General features: G+C 37.5%; 1 protein-coding gene across 1 annotated transcript in view; it reads left to right on the plus strand.

Moving 5' to 3' along the window:
- Nucleotides 1–2,321: 2,321 nt before the first annotated feature.
- Nucleotides 2,322–17,755, plus strand: part of LOC120530667 (low-density lipoprotein receptor-related protein 1B-like) — a 1,848,048-nt gene continuing 1,832,614 nt past the window's right edge. Inside the window, exon 1 of the mRNA XM_039755091.1 lies at nucleotides 2,322–2,539. Within this exon, the coding sequence (XP_039611025.1) occupies nucleotides 2,322–2,539 (218 nt within the window). The remainder of the gene's footprint in view (nucleotides 2,540–17,755) is intronic.

Genomic DNA, 17,755 nt, shown 5'->3' on the forward strand with positions numbered 1-17,755 from the left:
TGGTGCTACGATGGATTGGCGCTTCAACCTGTGTTGTTTTCTTTCCCTGTAGCCAATGTCCTCCATGAGTGTGAATTGTAATAATGATAGTCTTCTTCTTTTGGCTGCTCCCGTTAGGGGTTGCCACAGCGGATTGTCCAAAATTGTTGTCTGCATATTGTTATGTACTTATTAGTGTAAAAAGGAGTGTTACTAGCACTCCATTGTCTTGTCACGTATGTGACGAGTTTGCCCAATGCCTCCCTGTGTCTAAATGGCTTTTTTGTAGGTGTTGCTCCCACGTCCCAAAGACATTTAAGCTATCTGGAGATGGGAAATTGGCCCAGGGTGATATATATGTGCTGTGATAGACTGACACTAGGGCCACAAGATTAGGACTTTATCTTGAAAGTGAAGGCTGAACTAATAAAAATAAGGGATAGCAATAATAAACAGGCTCAATTATTGAGAATCATATGTAAAGCTTTAAACTGTTGATTGTAGATTGCTTCACACTATACCAGAGTGGTAACAAAATGGGAGCCCAATTTCAACACCATATGCTTTGTACTCAAACAATACATAAAGAAAAAATTAAATCACCATTTTTTTTTACCACAGAGTTGTCTCTGTTTAAAACACTTACATTATACCACAATCTTTTATCTGTTTCTATGGCAACAGCCAAAACACTGTGCTTTAATAATATTTTTTATGGGGATTTTAAGATTTAAATGATGAATTATGCAGCTGCATTTATTAGAGGACATTAACTTTCTTTTTAGTTCATGCTACTGACCTATTTTAAAATTTGTGTGAATTATGATGGATGGTGAACAATGACTGTTGGAGCTAATGCCTTCTGTCAACAAAATTGCACTGTGCTAAATTATAGTGATATGTCAATTAGCTGCCAACATCTCTTTCTCATTCATTCTGAACTACATAAAATTGGAAGGTTAGTTGCATTTCTAATAATTCAAATGTGTAAATAGGAATCACGTTTGAAAGAGATCTGCATGTTTTGCTCTCTTATTATAATTTCAGATCAAATGCAATTTTGGTGTATTGAAATACATTTTATATGAATAGCCATCCATTCATCTTTCTTTCAAGCATGCTTATTTCAATTCAGAGCAAAAAAGTCAGTCCTTGAACGTATGTACAATGTATGAACAAGCCCTGGACTGGCTGCATTGCAGGACATAAATGCACACTCACAAAACGCCACTTTAAAGATGGCAGTTGTATCTTACAGGGGCACTTGCTCTCTGGGGATGTGTTCTTTTAGATTAGATTAGATTAATTAAGATTTAGATACTCTTTATTAATCCCATGGGGAAATCCAGATGCATACAGCAACAGAAACATAAAAAGCAAGGATACAGACTAATGGGAAAGATAATACAGCCAATCAATCAGTCAATCAATCGGTAAGTTAAAACTAAACTTAACGAGCACATCAGGTGAAAGCATTGGATTGCCTGATAGCCCTGGGGAGAAAAGACCCCCAGAGGCAATCCTTAGCACACCGTGGTTGATTGAGTGTGTGACTAAAAGTGCTCCAAGTGAGGATCTCCTAGAGTAGTTGGAGGGGATTTTTCATGATGGCATCACTCAGTTCTGTGCATTGTGCGGCCTATGGGCCGAACGCGGCCAGAGGTCTGGTACTGTCTGGCCTGTGGAAGGTGCGGACGGCAAGTACTTGCCTGGGTTTGTCAGTCTGTATCACAGCTAGATATGACTGTGCAGGCGCAAATCAGAACTGATATTTATAGGAAATTGTGGGGGATTGCATCAGAGAAAGGGGTGATACACAGATTGTTTGTTATATTGAATAAAGAAAGACGATACCTGTTGTTAATTAATGTGCTGTCTGCATTTTGTGCAAAGACGCATCTAAAATGAGTGGTAAAAAAGGAAAAGTTGATGCAGTAAACAGATCATTCAACAATTCCTGGGCTCCTAAGTATATTTTCATGGAGGTTAGTGGTAAAGCAATCTGTTTGGTATGCAAAGAAAACATCGCTACCTTTAAAGACTACATCTGGAGCCGTCAGTCCTTGACCAAGCCCACCAAAAAATACGTGAATTAACTGAAGAGGAGAAGGTGAGGACTACAGAGGAATTGTAATCTAAACTGCAAAAACACCAAAGTCTTTTTATAAATCCTTATACAGCAAAGGAAGGAAAAGTAAATACCAGCTATAAGCTCACAAAATTGCCAAAGGAAGCAAACCGTTTTCTGGTTGAGAATTTGTTAAAGAGTGCTTATTGGAGTCGGTAGCAATCCTCTGCCAGAGAAGAAGGTTGCATTTGAACATCTGTCCCACTCATGGCGAATGGTTAAAAGATGGATTGAGGAAATTGCGGAGATTCTGGTACCATACCTGAAACACAAGATGGAAAATGCTGACAACTTCTCCTCAGCCTTGGATGACAGATGTGATGTTTGTGACATAATGCCGGTGGTGATTTTTGAGAAAGGAATAACGAAAGACTTGAAAATGTCAGAGGAAATGCAGGCTTCCATGCAGTCAGTGAAAGGGCTCAACAACCAGTAAGGATTTATTTACTCAGTATGTGGATGCAAAAGTTAAGACTGCAGTGGAAAGTTAGTTGATGTGACAACTGATGGTTCTCTTAATTTGACAGGTAAAAATGTTGGATTTTTAAAAAAGATGCAGGAAAAAGTAGCTGAGATTAACCCTAATTAATACAATGTAAATCAGTGCTGAAAATGATGTTGTAATAAATACTGTAAATTTCAGCAGGGCTAAAACACAGACAGTTTGTTACACTGTTGGAGGAGCATGAGACTGATCACACTGATCTGGGCGACCACACAGCTGTCAGGTGGCTAAGCCTGGCTATAATGCTCAAACAGATCTGGGATCCGAAATCAGAGATTCAGGAATTTTGTCAAATGAAAGGAATGAAAGGAAGACTCATCCCTGAAGTAAGCAGCACTGAGTGGCTATCAAATTTAGCATTTGCTGTTGATATGAATGCAAGGCAAAGGTCTTTTTCCACACGATATGCATAGCCTAGTCAAGATCTTCATGAGGAAGCTGCTGCTTGTCTCTCATCAAGTAGAGAAGAACACATTGATACACCTTCCCACACTGAGAGGGACAAATCTATCTGCTGAATAGCTTAACAGCTTTGCAGCCATATTGGCACTGTGAGGTGAGTTTTTGAGGTGATGTGAAGACTTCAAAGCAGTGGAAATTGAAATGTTCTCTTCTCCTTTTACATGTGATATAGACAGTGCCTCCAGTGAGGTACAACCTGAACTTACAGACTTGCAGTCTGATGCATTGCTGGCAGAACACTTCACATCAGTACCATTACTAGCATTGTATAATTCTCCCAAAGAAAGATTTCCCACACTTGAGAAGACTAGCTTAGAGAATGCTTGTCCTCTTTAGATCAACATAAATATGGGAATAGACATTCTCAGTAATGAAATTCAAGAAATCCAGGTACAGATCTTCTCTCATCTGTTCATCTATCTGCTGTTCTGTGAATAGCAACATCAGAAATTACACCTGTCTTCACTGCACTAGTTGAAGATCATCAAAGACTTTATTCTTCCCACTACTTTGCCAAAGGTACAGAGACAGTAAAGTACTTTATCAATGATTAATGCAGCAAACAGTATTTAGTTTGTTTTTTTTTTTTTTTGTTTAACACAATCAGGAATTGTAGATTGTGTTAGAAAGCAAGTGATAGTGTGCATATGGATGAATAAATCAAACAAAACCTGTGAATATATGGTCTATATTAATTTCATTATAGTGAAAAGAAGAAATATAACATGTTTACACTAACGTAACAGTTGACAGAATGTGTTTGGCCCTCCTCAACAAGCTGCTTTTGTAATGTGGCACCCCATAAAAAATGGTTGCCCACCCCTGAATTACATACATAGATAGATGAAACGGGGGGAAATTTGGCTTTTTACAGACTCTCTTTTAATAAATAAATACATAAAGTAGATAAGTGAATAAATGAATAAATATACACACATGCTTTGGTCTGAAGACACACCAGAATGACTATAAGGCAAGAAAATTCAAAAGTAAGAAAAGTAAAAAATTTAAGAAAGGTTCTGATTTGGCTGTCCTAAACACGGTAAGGTATTGTGCCGATGTATTGCTGCAGGTATAAAGGAGCCCCAGTAGTGTTTCTTGACACACTTTTTCTGAATAAATCATTGGATGAACATATACAGTGTTAGTGTGTCAGAAACAGGATGTACAGAATTGTTCATTATGGCACTCAGTTTTGTTTTAATTCTCATCTTTGCTTTTATCTCCAGGGGGTCCAGAATGTGACCTATAACTGAGCTTGACCTTTTAATTAGTTCGTTGTTTTGGTGGGCCTTTCTTAAAGTGATGTTACCAGCCCAGCATATCACAGTGTAGAAAATTATAGAAAATGGGAAGGATGTCATTTCCCACATTAAAGGATGTAGTCTCTGAAGGAAAACTTCCTCTGTGTTCCAAGACCAGTCCATTCAGTCATTAATGTGAACCCCCCAGTACTTGGAGTAATGGACCACCTCTACATCCACTCCCCAAATAGTAACTAGACATAGAGGCTCATTGGTGTGTCAAAACTCCATAAACAGTTCTTTGGTTTTGCTGATGTTAAGATTCAGACAAATTATCTTTGTACCAAGAAACAAAGTTCTCCAAGACTCCTATACTCTGTCTCATCGCTCTTGTCAGTACATCCCATAAGTGTAGAATCATCTGAAAATTTCTGCAAGTGACATGACCTTGTGTTATGTTTGCATTTAGAGGTGTACAGAGTGAAGAGAAAAGGAGACAGGATTATTCCTTGTGGTGCTCCTGTGTTGCTGACATCTGTATCAGAAGCAAAGTCCTTCAGGCTCACAAACTGCAGTCTGGTAGAGAGGTGAGCCATTATCCAGGACAGCATAGGCGTATTCCCCTGCATATCTCTGAGTTCACCCCTTGACAGGGATAGCAGGATGGTACTGAAGGCACTGAACCTATGTTTATCCCATCCCAGTAACCATGGTGGAGATATTAAGACAAGAGGAATATGGTACAAAAGAAGGGACATATTTAGCTTTCTCTCCTAATAGTAGTAGGCCTACTAGGGTGCTGTACTGTGTTAGCCATTATGAATGTAGTGAAAAGTGAAGAAAAATGACACCTTTTATTGGCGAACTAACAAAGCTTTCGAGGAAACTCAGGCACATCTTGCTTGAAGAAGGGACCTGAGTTGCCTCGAAAGCTTGCATATTGTAATCTTTTTAGTTAGCCAATAAAAGGTGTCATTTTGCTTCACTTTTCACTACTCTCCTAATAGTAGTGTAATAATGAGACAAAGAGAGATTATAAATCTTTGAGGCACCACGAGGGCCAAGCCCATATATTCTTAATAAAACACGTGGTGTAGCATCATAAAACATCAAAACGATGTGAGTCTCCATAATACTGATCAAGATGGCGTTGCTTCCAGTGATAAATGCCCTGGGCAGGAAGATGCAGGTCCAGGTGGGTGGGAACCAGAAGCATCATCAGATGTGCCATGGTTGTCAGCCTTGCGGTCTGCAGCGAGAGGAAGAGAAAAGGCATTAGTCGGCAGCACCCTCTGGCTTTCTGGAGGAATATTACAATTATCCAAACCATTAAAACTGTCCCTTACTCACATGTGTGTGATAGTAGATTACAGCATACCATATAATATATAGAAATATATACATAAACACAGCTAAAAAGATGTGAAACAATACAATTCAGTTCAGTCCAGTCTGTCCAGTTCTATTACAGGACAGAAGTGCACACTCAAAAAGGGCCACTTTAGAGCTCTGTAATGAGGTCTTTGATGGTTCCATGGCTTCTTTGGAGGAGATTGGAGGGATTTTTGTTAGACACAGACTTTTATTTGTGTAAGTAAGATGGCTTCTGACTCAATACATCTCTAACAGGTTTAATACCTGCACTTATTACTGACCAATGCTATTTATGGATTAAGTTCTATTTTAGAACATTCCGTGAGGTTCAATTCTTTACATGAATTAGGCTCTCTTTGCTCAATAAAGAGCATTATTTCTTTATCTGCAAGCAGTGCAGCCACACTAACCACTAAAAGTCTATAAGATCCCTTTTTAAACTTAGCAGATTGTTACAGCTCTCTGAAAGATTTATCTGCTTGGCTTCAAGTTAACAAATGGCTACTAAACATAAGTATATTAAATGAAAATCATGCTCACAGATCACTGTATTGCAAGTTGTTTTCAACTCTAATTACAAAAGTCATTCAAACATAAAAGTGTTTTTTTTTTTGTTGGCATGGTATTATTGTTGATTATGAGAATGTACAATATACACTGATTACATATGACAATAACTTAAAGTAGAAGTCTGTTCAGAACAGAAATGTGAAGGAGATGGTAACTAATTGTGCACTAATCTAAAGACCAAGGTTCTTAACTGTGAGGCAGAAATGCTATTTAAACTGTTGCTGTCTTCATTTTCCTACTGGATTCTTTACAGGACAGTCAATAACTACATTTCATTTAATTAATGAAAAATCTATCCATTTGTAAACAGTGTTTTGCCAGTAGCCATATCTTTCGAGAGTAGAATTGAGAGTAAAGTAGCATTCGTTCTGGAATGGGATGCCCCTCCACCACAGAGAACATGCACAAACATACATCCCCCAGGATACTTAAGAGGCGCATGTACATCTTTAAGATGTGGGAAGAAAACAGCATCTCTGGAGAAAACCAACTCAGACGTACCTGCAAACTTCATATACTGTAAACATTTACTGAACAATCAAATTTGGGGCTCTGGAGTGAAGATGCAGTGATAGCCGCTGTGCCACCGTGCAGTTCACACATTAAACATTTAAAGAATAAACAGAATCTAACTATAAACAGTCTAGTAAAATCGAATGCGGCAGCTGATTGAAAATGAGCAAAGCCAGATTTTGGTAAATGTCAAAAGCAATATATCAGAATTGGAGGAAAGAGTAGAGCGGGAACTTAACTGTGCTTAAGAACAAATATCTGAGACATTGGTTCCTCACTTTTTGATGTCATTCCTAATTTAGCATCCCACAAAAGATGAAATATCTTTGCAAATTAATATAATTTTAAGACGGATACATAATGTCATGCAGAGTAATTTCATGGTCACTTAATTTTGTATTGTTTCAGGAAAGGAAAATGTTATAATTGCAAAAGCATATGTTCTGCTTACAATCAGGAGGGGATAGAAGGTTATTTACAAGTGTCATGATTTATCCATCCAACTCAGCTGAAACCTTTCCAACTGTTAAGATAATCAGCTTGATATTTGCAAAGCTATCATTCTTGTGTATATGAGATCCTGTTTTATATTCATGCACTCATTTAACAAATACTGTGAATTCTTCAGTGGCATTTCTGTAATATATGCTGTAGAATCAAATGCATTTCAATCATGCATTTGTTACGTAAAGAGGCGGTTTTGCATAAAAATGGGATCATTTTTACTAGATGAATTTTAGAGCACTATCATTTGGTGTTAGAAATGGGACACTGGGTTTTTATCATGTTGTTTAATATTCAGTTTTTCCAAGGAAAGGTAAATGACGTGTTAGTTAGGGCTGGTAAAGGTGATGAAATGTTTTTATGAATATCTACTAGTTTGTGCCTTGCTTATTTGATTTTTTTTCTTTTGGTTCAGCACATTTACAGGAATTTGGAGTAAATATCTTAAAAGTTCTAGAAGTAACTCTGACTCACAATAAAAAAAAAAAGTAGTCTGTTTTTACCAACGTCAGTGAATTACTGGTCTGGGTGCAGCACAGAATAAACCTTAGGTATATTGGTTTACATTTAAATACTTATAGAAATACATATATTTTAAATAACAATCACATTTATTCTACATTGCATTTTCATACAAAGGATGTAGCTTAAAGTGCTTTACAAAATGTCAAAGAAATAGTTACAGGCAAAGAAAAAATAATTACATTTAGATAAGAATAATAATGAAAAGTATACAAAAGATAAATAATTCCCACTTATGTAAGAAAGATTTATAATTAAGCGAAGTAAGAGTCCTTAAATCTAGAATTGTTTTTTTAAGTTTCTAAATGTCAGTCCAATGATAAGGATTGATGGCCAGGGTGGACAGAAAATAAGAATTAAAAACCTCAGTTAAGCTTGAGAAAAAATCTATCTGCAGGGGTTCCAGATAGATAGATAGATAGATAGATAGATAGATAGATAGATAGATAGATAGATAGATACTTTATTATTACTACTTAATAATTACTTTACTTTATTAATCCCAAGGGGAAATTCAAATACTTTCAGGGCAAAAGGCTGTCCAGCCCCCTAACATAAATTGTTCTTTATTGTTTTTTAGGCTTCATCTTAGAGGATTTGATGCAGTGGGTCTTGTGACAAGTTGGGGGTATCCAATATCATTCAGACTTCACAGCTGGCTGTATAGGACTTTGATCAGGTGGTGGCTTCTCCCGTTTGGGGTCGCCACAGTGGATCATCTTCCGCATATTGATTTAAAAGATCTAAAGTTATGACTTGAAATCTGTCCATGATCTAGGAAGGAGCAAGATTAATTAAGGCTTTATACACAACTAGTAGTATTTTAAAAGTCAATTCTAAAGGACAACGGTAACCAGTGTAATGACACTAAAACCAGTGAGATGTGCTCAGGTTTTCTTTTTTTGGTTAAGATTTTTACTGCAGCATTCTAAGCTAATGTCTTTCTGTGGAAGATCAATTAGGAGTGCATTGCAGTAATCTAGCCAACTGAAAATAAAAGTGTCAATTAGTTTCTCATCATCTTACACTGTTATAAAGAGGTCTAACTTTTGCAATATTCTTTAAATGACAAAATGCAGTCCTAGCTAATATTGTTTCTGCCTTGACTTTTAATGATTAGGGGTCAAGTTTATTTCAAATACCTTCACTATTTCCATTACTTTAATGACTAAGACCAGCTTTTTTTCTTTATTTAGCTTGAGGAAAATACTACTTATCCATTCTGAAACAGATGACCGACATTGGATCAGAAAGTCCAGAGTGTCAGGTTCATCAAGTGCTATAGATAAATAAAGTTGTGTGTCATCTGCATAGCTGTGGTAGTTTGTCTTGTGTTTTGAGGTAATGCAGCCTAAAGAGTGTGTTGAAAATAACAGCAGGCCCAGAATAGATCATTGTGGTAGAATAGATGCACTTCATATATTATCAAGGATCCCTTATCAACTATCACCTCAGTTAACAGTTTAAGACAGTGCCAGAGAAGCCTGTCCATTTGCTAAGATGATTTTTACGAATACTGTGGTCAATGGTGTCAAATGCTGCACTCAGGTCTAATAGAACAATACAATATATTATAAAACATTTGAAAATATATTTTAAAATGTTATGAATCATTGCTCTATCTGCTTACTAATTCCTCTGATCATTTTTTCAGTGTAGTATAGCATTCAGTTTCTGAAACCCTAATACTCTTTTTAGGTTTAAAATCTAAGCCTACAATCCAAAATTAAGTACAGTAAGTGCATGAACTTGTAGAAAAACTACTTTATGATACGTGATTCATTTTCTTCCCTTGTGGATCTCCAGCTGCAAATATATATATTTATATATATATTACTAATAAAAGGCAAAGCCCTCACTCACTCACTCACTCACTCACTCACCTCTAATTCTCCAACTTCCCGTGTAGGTGGAAGGCTGAAATTTGGCAGGTTCATTCCTTACAGCTTACTTACAAAAGTTGGGCAGGTTTCATTTCGAAATTCTACGCGTAATGGTCATAACTGGAACCTATTTTTCTCCATATACTGTAATGGACTTTAGCTCAATGGCCGTTGGGGGCGGAGCTGCGTGTCACATCATCACGCCTCCCATGTAATCACGTGAACTGACTGTGAACACAGTACGTAGAAAACAAGGAAGAGCTCCCAAAGAGCGCTGAAGAAAAACACATACAAGCTTATTCATCAAGCATGGTGTAAACCGTAAGTTTAAATTAAGTTTATGGACACAGTCCCGCTGCCGTTTGTCATGCCTTCATCGAATACTTTATTCGCGAGATACAAGTTTAATGAGAAGACACGAGGTATAAACTAGACTTTGGATCACTTTGTAACGGCGTTAAAATTGCTGTAGCGAGAAACTTTTAAGTGCCGGGTCTTAGCTAACATTAAATAAAGCCATGGACATCATAACATCACACAAGAGAGCAACTCACGTGAACTGACTGAACGCAGTACGAGTGATCACTTCCATGCATCAAACCTGTTTAAAAAACGCATTACACAATTGACAAGGTAGAAAAAGAATATGCTCCGAGCTGAGCTCCACAGCTAATGCGGTCTTGCGGAAGCAACTTCGTCACGCTGCCACCAAATATTCACAGAAAAATCCACAAGTTAATACACACGCTGTCTCTAGAGTTTCTCCACACTCAATGTATTCCTCGCATCCCCGTTATACCCTCTGATCTCCCATTTCAATTCAGATGCCTCCAATTTCCAGTAAGGCTCTGCTGCGCGATGACAAGTAATAAGTCTCAGGGACAGACCCTACAAAAGGTTGCCATTGATTTCAGGCAAGATTGCTTTTCTCCTGGACAACTATACATTGCATTCTCAAGAGTGAGCTCACGCTGCTTCGTCATATTACAACCGAAGTGCTGAACTGACAACGTGCTATATAAAGAGAACTATAACAATCGTAATAAACGAACAATAAAACAGCGGAAAAATTAAATAAAAAGGCAGCTTCCTTGGCGAAGCAAGGAAAAAGGGTGGCCTTATATGTCGTTCGTTTATAGTAAAGGCTGCTTCACAAAAAACCAGCGGAGCGCCTTATATGAGCAGGCAGTCAGCTAAAGAAGGGAATCAATAAATATCTATAATCGTAAAAAACGAACAAAAAATAGTGTACAAGCTGCGGATTAAATAAAGGAAAAAGGGTACCTAAACAGTAAAGTAAGTCTCAAATAGCTACACAATAAATATAACAATCGTTATCTTACAAAAGGTTGCCATTGATTTCAGGCAACATTGCTTTTCTCCTGGACAAAACTATACGTTGCATTCTCAAAAGTAAGCTCAGTGCACAGCTCGGTCATATTACAACCGGAGTGCTGAACTGACAACATGGTATACAAAGAGATCCTTAACAGATAGTTATTGGTATATTTTCCCTCAGTTTAAAAAGGTTTTCTTTTCTTCTTAATAAAAATTTAAAAGCAGTACTTAGTCACTGCGAAGCGCGGGGATTTTACTATATACAGTATATATATATGTAGATATGTATATATATGTAGATATGTATATATGTATATATATATGTGTCTGTGTGTATATATATATACAGGGTGGGCCATTTATATGGATACACCTTAATAAAATGGGAATGGTTGGTGATATTAACTTCCTGTTTGTGGCACATTAGTATATGTGAGGGGGGAAACTTTTCAAGATGGGTGGTGACCATGGTGGCCATTTTGAAGTCGGCCATTTTGTATCCAACTTTTGTTTTTTCAATAGGAAGAGGGTCATTTGACACATCAGACTTATTGGGAATTTCACAAGAAAAACAATGGTGTGCTTGGTTTTAACGTAACTTTATTCTTTCCTCAGTTATTTACAAGTTTCTGACCACTTATAAAATCACAGCATAGACAATTGCCTTCAGATGACCCCAAAGATAAAAGTCTTCGGGAGACTTTGGGGGCCATTCAACTGGCCCACGACGACCAATCCACTTTCCAGGAAACTGTTCATCTAGGAATGCTCGGACCTGACACCCATAATGTGGTGGTGCACCATCTTGCTGGAAAAACTCGGGGAACTCGTGCATAAAGAGGTAAACACATCATCATGTAGCAATTTTGCATATCCAGTGGCCTTGAGGTTTCCATTGATGAAGAATGGCCCCACTATCTTTGAACCCCCTATACCACACCATACCATCAATTTTTTTGTTCCAACAGTCTTGGATCTATCCAATGTGGGTTAGTGTCCAAGACCAATAGCGGTGGTTTTGTTTGTTAACTTCACCATTCACATAAAAGTTTGCCTCATCACTGAACAAAACCTTCTGCGTAAACTGAGGGTCCTGTTCCAATTTTTGTTTTGCCCATTCTGCAAATTCAGTGCGCCGATCTGGGTCATCCTTGTTGAGATGCTGCAGTAGCTAGAGTTTGTAAGGGTGCCATTTGTGAGTAGCTAATATCCGCCGAAGGGATGTTCGACTAATGCAACTCTCCAGTGATATGCGGCAAGTGCTACACTGTGGGATCTTGCTGAATGAAGCTAGGACAGCCACTGATGTTTCTTCATTAGTGACAGTTTTCATGCGTCCACATTTTGGCAAATCCAACACTGAACCAGTTTCACGAAACTTAGCAAGCAGTTTGCCTAACTGTAGCATGGGAGATGGGTGGTCTCGTAGGGTGTCTTGCATTGAAATCTGCTGCAATGACCCGGTTACTGCGTTCACCAGACATCAACACAATTTCTATCCGCTCCTCACGTGTTAACCTCTGCGACATGTCAATGGCTGTACACAAAGAGAAACTTATAAATAACTCATGAAAGGATAAAGTTACATTAAAACCAAGGACACCATTGTTTTTCTTGTGAAATTCCCAATAAGTTTGATGTGTCAAATGACCCTCTTCCTATTGAAAAAACAAAAGTTGGATACAAAATGGCCGACTTGAAAATGGCCACCTTGGTCACCACCCATCTTGAAAAGTTTCCCCCCTCACATATACTAATGTGCCACAAACAGGAAGTTAATATCACCAACCATTCCCATTTTATTAAGGTGTATCCATATAAATGGCCCACCCTGTATATATATATGTGTGTGTATGTATGTATGTATATGTCTATTATAGTATAAAAAAATCTTAGGTCGAGATGTGATCATCTCAGAGAGACACTTTGAAGTCCTGCAAGACTACTTGCACGTCACGACTTACTTACAAACAATTTCTCAGAGACACTTTACGTACTACAAAACAAGGAAGTGAGACAAAAGGCCAGCTTATATACAGGCTTTTAAATGATCGACATGTAGCGCAACATACAGAACACGCAGCTCACCAGCAGCAGAAGCAAGCCAGCAGCTAATCTGTCCGCATCTCCTTAGTGTGCGTTCAGCCCCCCTCCCCCGAAAAACGTGAGCGGCAGAGACGCGAAGTGACTAGCGTAAAGCGTGCCCCAAATTCGCATGAGAAACAGCTAAAGGTCGTACAAAATGAATGCAGACCATTCTCAGGAAATCATACTTGGTTCCGGTACCAACAATGACATCACTTCCGGTCCCAGTGCTGATGACGTCATTTTCTGTTTTATCAGTTAAAACCACCATCTTGACTCCATATAATGAGTTCTGTTCTGAACTCTGTTCTATGCACATCGTGCTACTTTAAATCAGCTTTTGCAGCCGGGAAAACAATATACGGGTGGCTGCCCCAAATCTTTATGATGTCTTTGACTTTTTCTTATCACAATATATATAAATATAAATTTATATATATATATAAATAGATAATAGATCAACATATATATATATATATATATATATATATATATATATATATATATATATATATATATATATATATATATATATATATATATATATATATATATATATGTATATATATTGTTTTCCAGTTTCAGAATATATACATAGAGAGATATCTTAACTAACCAAATTTAGCATTTACTAAAGAGCAGTACACCTGAAGCTGATCTTCTTTTTCTTCTTTCGGCTGTTCCCGTTAGGGGTTGCCACAGCAAATCATCTTCTTCCATATCTTTCTGTCCTCTGCATCTTGTTCTGTTACACCCATCACCTCTATGTCCTCTCTCACCAATTCCATAAACCTTCACTTAGGCCTTCCTCTTTTCTTCTTCCCTGGCAGCTCTGTCCTTAGCATCCTTCTCCCAATATACTCAGCATCTCTTCTCTGCACATGCCTCTCTGACTTTGTCTCCCAACCGTCCAACTTAAGCTGACCCTCTAATGTACTCATTTCTAATCCTGTACATCCGCATCACACCCAGTGCAAATCTTAGCATCTTTAACTCTGCCACCTCCAGCTCTGTCTCCTGCTTTCTGGTAAGTGCCACCGTCTCCAGCCCATATAACACAGCTGGTCTCACTGGTCTCCTGTTGACCTTCCCTTTCACTCTTGCTGTTACTCGTCTGTCACAAATCACTCCTGACACTCTTCTTCACCCATTCCACCCGGCCTGCACTCTTTTTTTCACCTCTCTTCCACAATCCCCATTACTCTGTACTGTTGATTCCAAGTATTTAAACTCACCTTTGCCAACTCTACTCATTGAATCCTCACCATTCCACTGAACTCCCTCTCATTTACACAAATGTATTGGATAGTTTAAAAAAAAATTGAAGACATATTTATTGTACAATAGAACTTTGCTATACTGAAAATGGTAAAATTTAATAAAACATTATCTTTTCCATAAAATATGTATTTTGTTGCTGCTTGCTGGCACAATGATTAATACTTCTGCCTTACAGCTCACAGGATGAGGGTTTGATTATTGGGTAGGTGAATGTCTGTGTGAACCAAGGCCACGGGTTTTCTACCAGTACTCCAGTTTTCTCCCTGATCTTAAAGACATGCCTATTAAGTTAATTGGTGTCTTTAAACTGGGTTTGGGTTTTGTCTCGTCTAGGAGTCCTTTGTGTCTAGGGTTTTCATCTCTGCTCGAGGAGTCACTATACTATAGAAACAGTATCAGAACAGGGATGATTAATTTCCAAATTTTTTATTATTAAAGTTTTATTATCATAATGAAATTCATGGATATGTTGTCTTGATTGTGTCTGATGTCCCAAGGAACACTATTAAGGCAGTTAATTTGATGGTAATCCCAGTGTAGCATAATATTAGTGGCACTGCACATGTGTCTGTTTAAAATTGAAGTGTGAAATGCAAATTGGGATGGCATGGTGGCACAGTGGGTAGCACTGCTGCCTCACAGTTAGGAGACCTGGGTTCACCTCCTGGGTTCTCCCTGCGTGGAGTTTGCATGTTCTCCCCGTGTCTGCGTGGGTTTCCTCTGGGTGCTCCGATTTCCTCCCACAGTCCAAAGACATGCAGGTTAGGTGCATTGGTGATCCTAAATTGTCCCCAGTGTGTGTGTGCGTGCCCTGCAGTGGGCTGGCGCCTTTTTGGGGTTTGCTTCTTGCCTTGCACGCTGTGATTGGCTCCAGCACACCCCTGTGACCCTGTAATTAGGATATAGCGGGTTGGATAATGGATGGATGGATGGAAATGCAAATACACAATATATTGATATCTAAAAAATAATCCACAAAAAGTAGTTTCAAACCTGATGTTGAAGAGCCTGGGGTGCAGAGAATACAGCATTTTTTATCACCATAAATGACTCTGTCAGAGATTCTGGAGACATATACACTAGTTAATCGTGTTAGATATTTAATTAAGAGAACACTTACCATCAAAAGATTGAAATTCAAGTGTGGAGTGTTTCTAATTTTTTTTTTTTTTTTTGCTGTGTCTTATTTAATGATGTCTTTAAAAGTGCTGAAAACTACATTAATTCTAATTTAAGATTAACAAAGTGTGTTTTGATTGAGCAGGCAGCTTGATTGATTAGTAAATATGTTTAAGTCCTCATAATTATTAGAAAACTCTTAATTAAGTTGGATCCAGAGAAAACGTGGTCATGAGGTGTTGCAGACTGAATGGATTTTTTCTGATTGCTGCATTTTCCTTCGACCTCTTAAAGACATGCATGTTAGGTTGATTTCTGAGTCTGTATAGGCCTTCTGTGAATGAATGTATATGTGGGAGTGAGTAGACTCCCATCCAAAATTGCTTCCTGAGTTGCGCTTGAGGCTCCTCACAAAACTGTCAATTATTAAGTTAGGGAAAAAAATAATAATAATAAAAATCACTTGTGATGCATATTAAAAATAATTAGAACTATTGGCTGTGCATTTGATTTTGCAATATTGACATATTTCCCTATTCAATATTAAATTCTCAAACTCACTTAGTCTCAGAGCATGACCAACAGTATTGGGCTCAAGGCAGTAACCATTGGAATCAATCACAAATGTTCATGTTTTTAATAGAAAGACAATTTTCTTGCTTTATTGAACAGAGTTACTGTTTGGACTCTGCATGCTCTTTCCATATATGTATAGATTTTTTTGTTTGGTTTCTTCCTACATCCTAGACATGCAGGTTAGTAGACTGTAAATTGGTCTTGTCCATGTGTGAGTGTCACCTGCAATGATCCGCTAACACATTCAGGGCAGACTTTTCTGCCTTGTGTTTTGTTCTGCTTGGTTAAGCTCCCTGCATATATGAAATAGAACGAGTGGGTTCACAAAATGGATGAATGTATAATTTGGAAGTTGGAATGAACTGAAAGAGTGCTGTGTATTAAACACAGATGTTGTGTTGTTCTGACAGTTTCATCCAGTACATTTTTGTTTACAATGACATCAGACAGGGGTAATGTGCTACAGGTTGGTCTGACATATTAGTAAGAATTTCAGTGACCCTTATACATGTGACAATACTACTACTGTTACTTGTATTACTAAATTATTATGCTAACACTAGTAAAGTTTATTCAGCTACTCTAAGGTTAATGGCAAATAGCATGGACTCTGCATACTCTGAAACATCAAATATTGTTGTAAAAAAAGTATTTTTGCCTATAACATGTAATGGATATTAGTACAGATGTCACATCATAGTTTTCGTAACTGTAAACATTTTAAGATAGATAGCTACTATCTAACAACAATAAAATGTGTTTCTGCATCACACTTTCATAAAAAACTTATATGAAACTTGAACCCCAAAGTGTTTTAAAAGAAGTTAAAAAGAGAAAATGCAATTTCCAAAAATAAAGAAGTAAATAAAATGAAATACAAAAAAAAGTAAGTGAATGAAATCATTAAAAATAAATGTAGATTAAAAAAAGTAAGTAATAAGAATAGTACAGTTCTTAAGTATTGATTAATTAAATTTATTATTTATACCTTTAATAATTATGACAATATGTCAGGGAGGACAAAATAAATTACAAACACCAACCTATGAGATGATGGAGAAAATAAAACTGCAAGGTTTTCATGGCCAGAAGACTACCCAGTTTTCATGAGGCAGTCTATAAAGCTAAATGTGCTGAAGCACTTTATTGTTGTTGCGATGCTCTGCCCTAGATGATTAGATGAAGTGGGTTTCGTGGAACGTCCCTCCAACACGACAAGAAGGTGCAGAGTACTTTGATAATATGGTAGCGGCGTAAAATGCAGAAAACTGGAATATAAAATGGTAAATATTTAGAGGATACTAATGATTGCAAATCTGTAATGTACATAGCATTGCAATGTATATTATAATCTAATACACTTGACTTGAGCATTCATAGTAGTCATACTCTTTCTCTGTACGTTTAGCATTCGTTTGCTCAGAGGTTGATGTGCTTGCTGCTTTCTGATCAGCTCTTCTTTTCTCCACCCTAATGGCCCACTTCTTCTCATCTTTCGTCGGCATCTTTTTGTGTTAAAGCTGATTAAGTCAGTGTTTGTGTTGCAATTACTTAGTACTTTTTTCTTTCATTTTTCACTTAAGCTGGCACTTCTGCCTCAAGACTGATTTAAGATATGAAGAGGTAGGGGAAGTGACGGCAAAGGTGGTAGGGATGAAAACGGCGCTTGTAC

The sequence above is a fragment of the Polypterus senegalus genome, chromosome 6 (assembly GCF_016835505.1).
Source record: "Polypterus senegalus isolate Bchr_013 chromosome 6, ASM1683550v1, whole genome shotgun sequence".
Taxonomy (NCBI): domain Eukaryota; kingdom Metazoa; phylum Chordata; class Cladistia; order Polypteriformes; family Polypteridae; genus Polypterus; species Polypterus senegalus.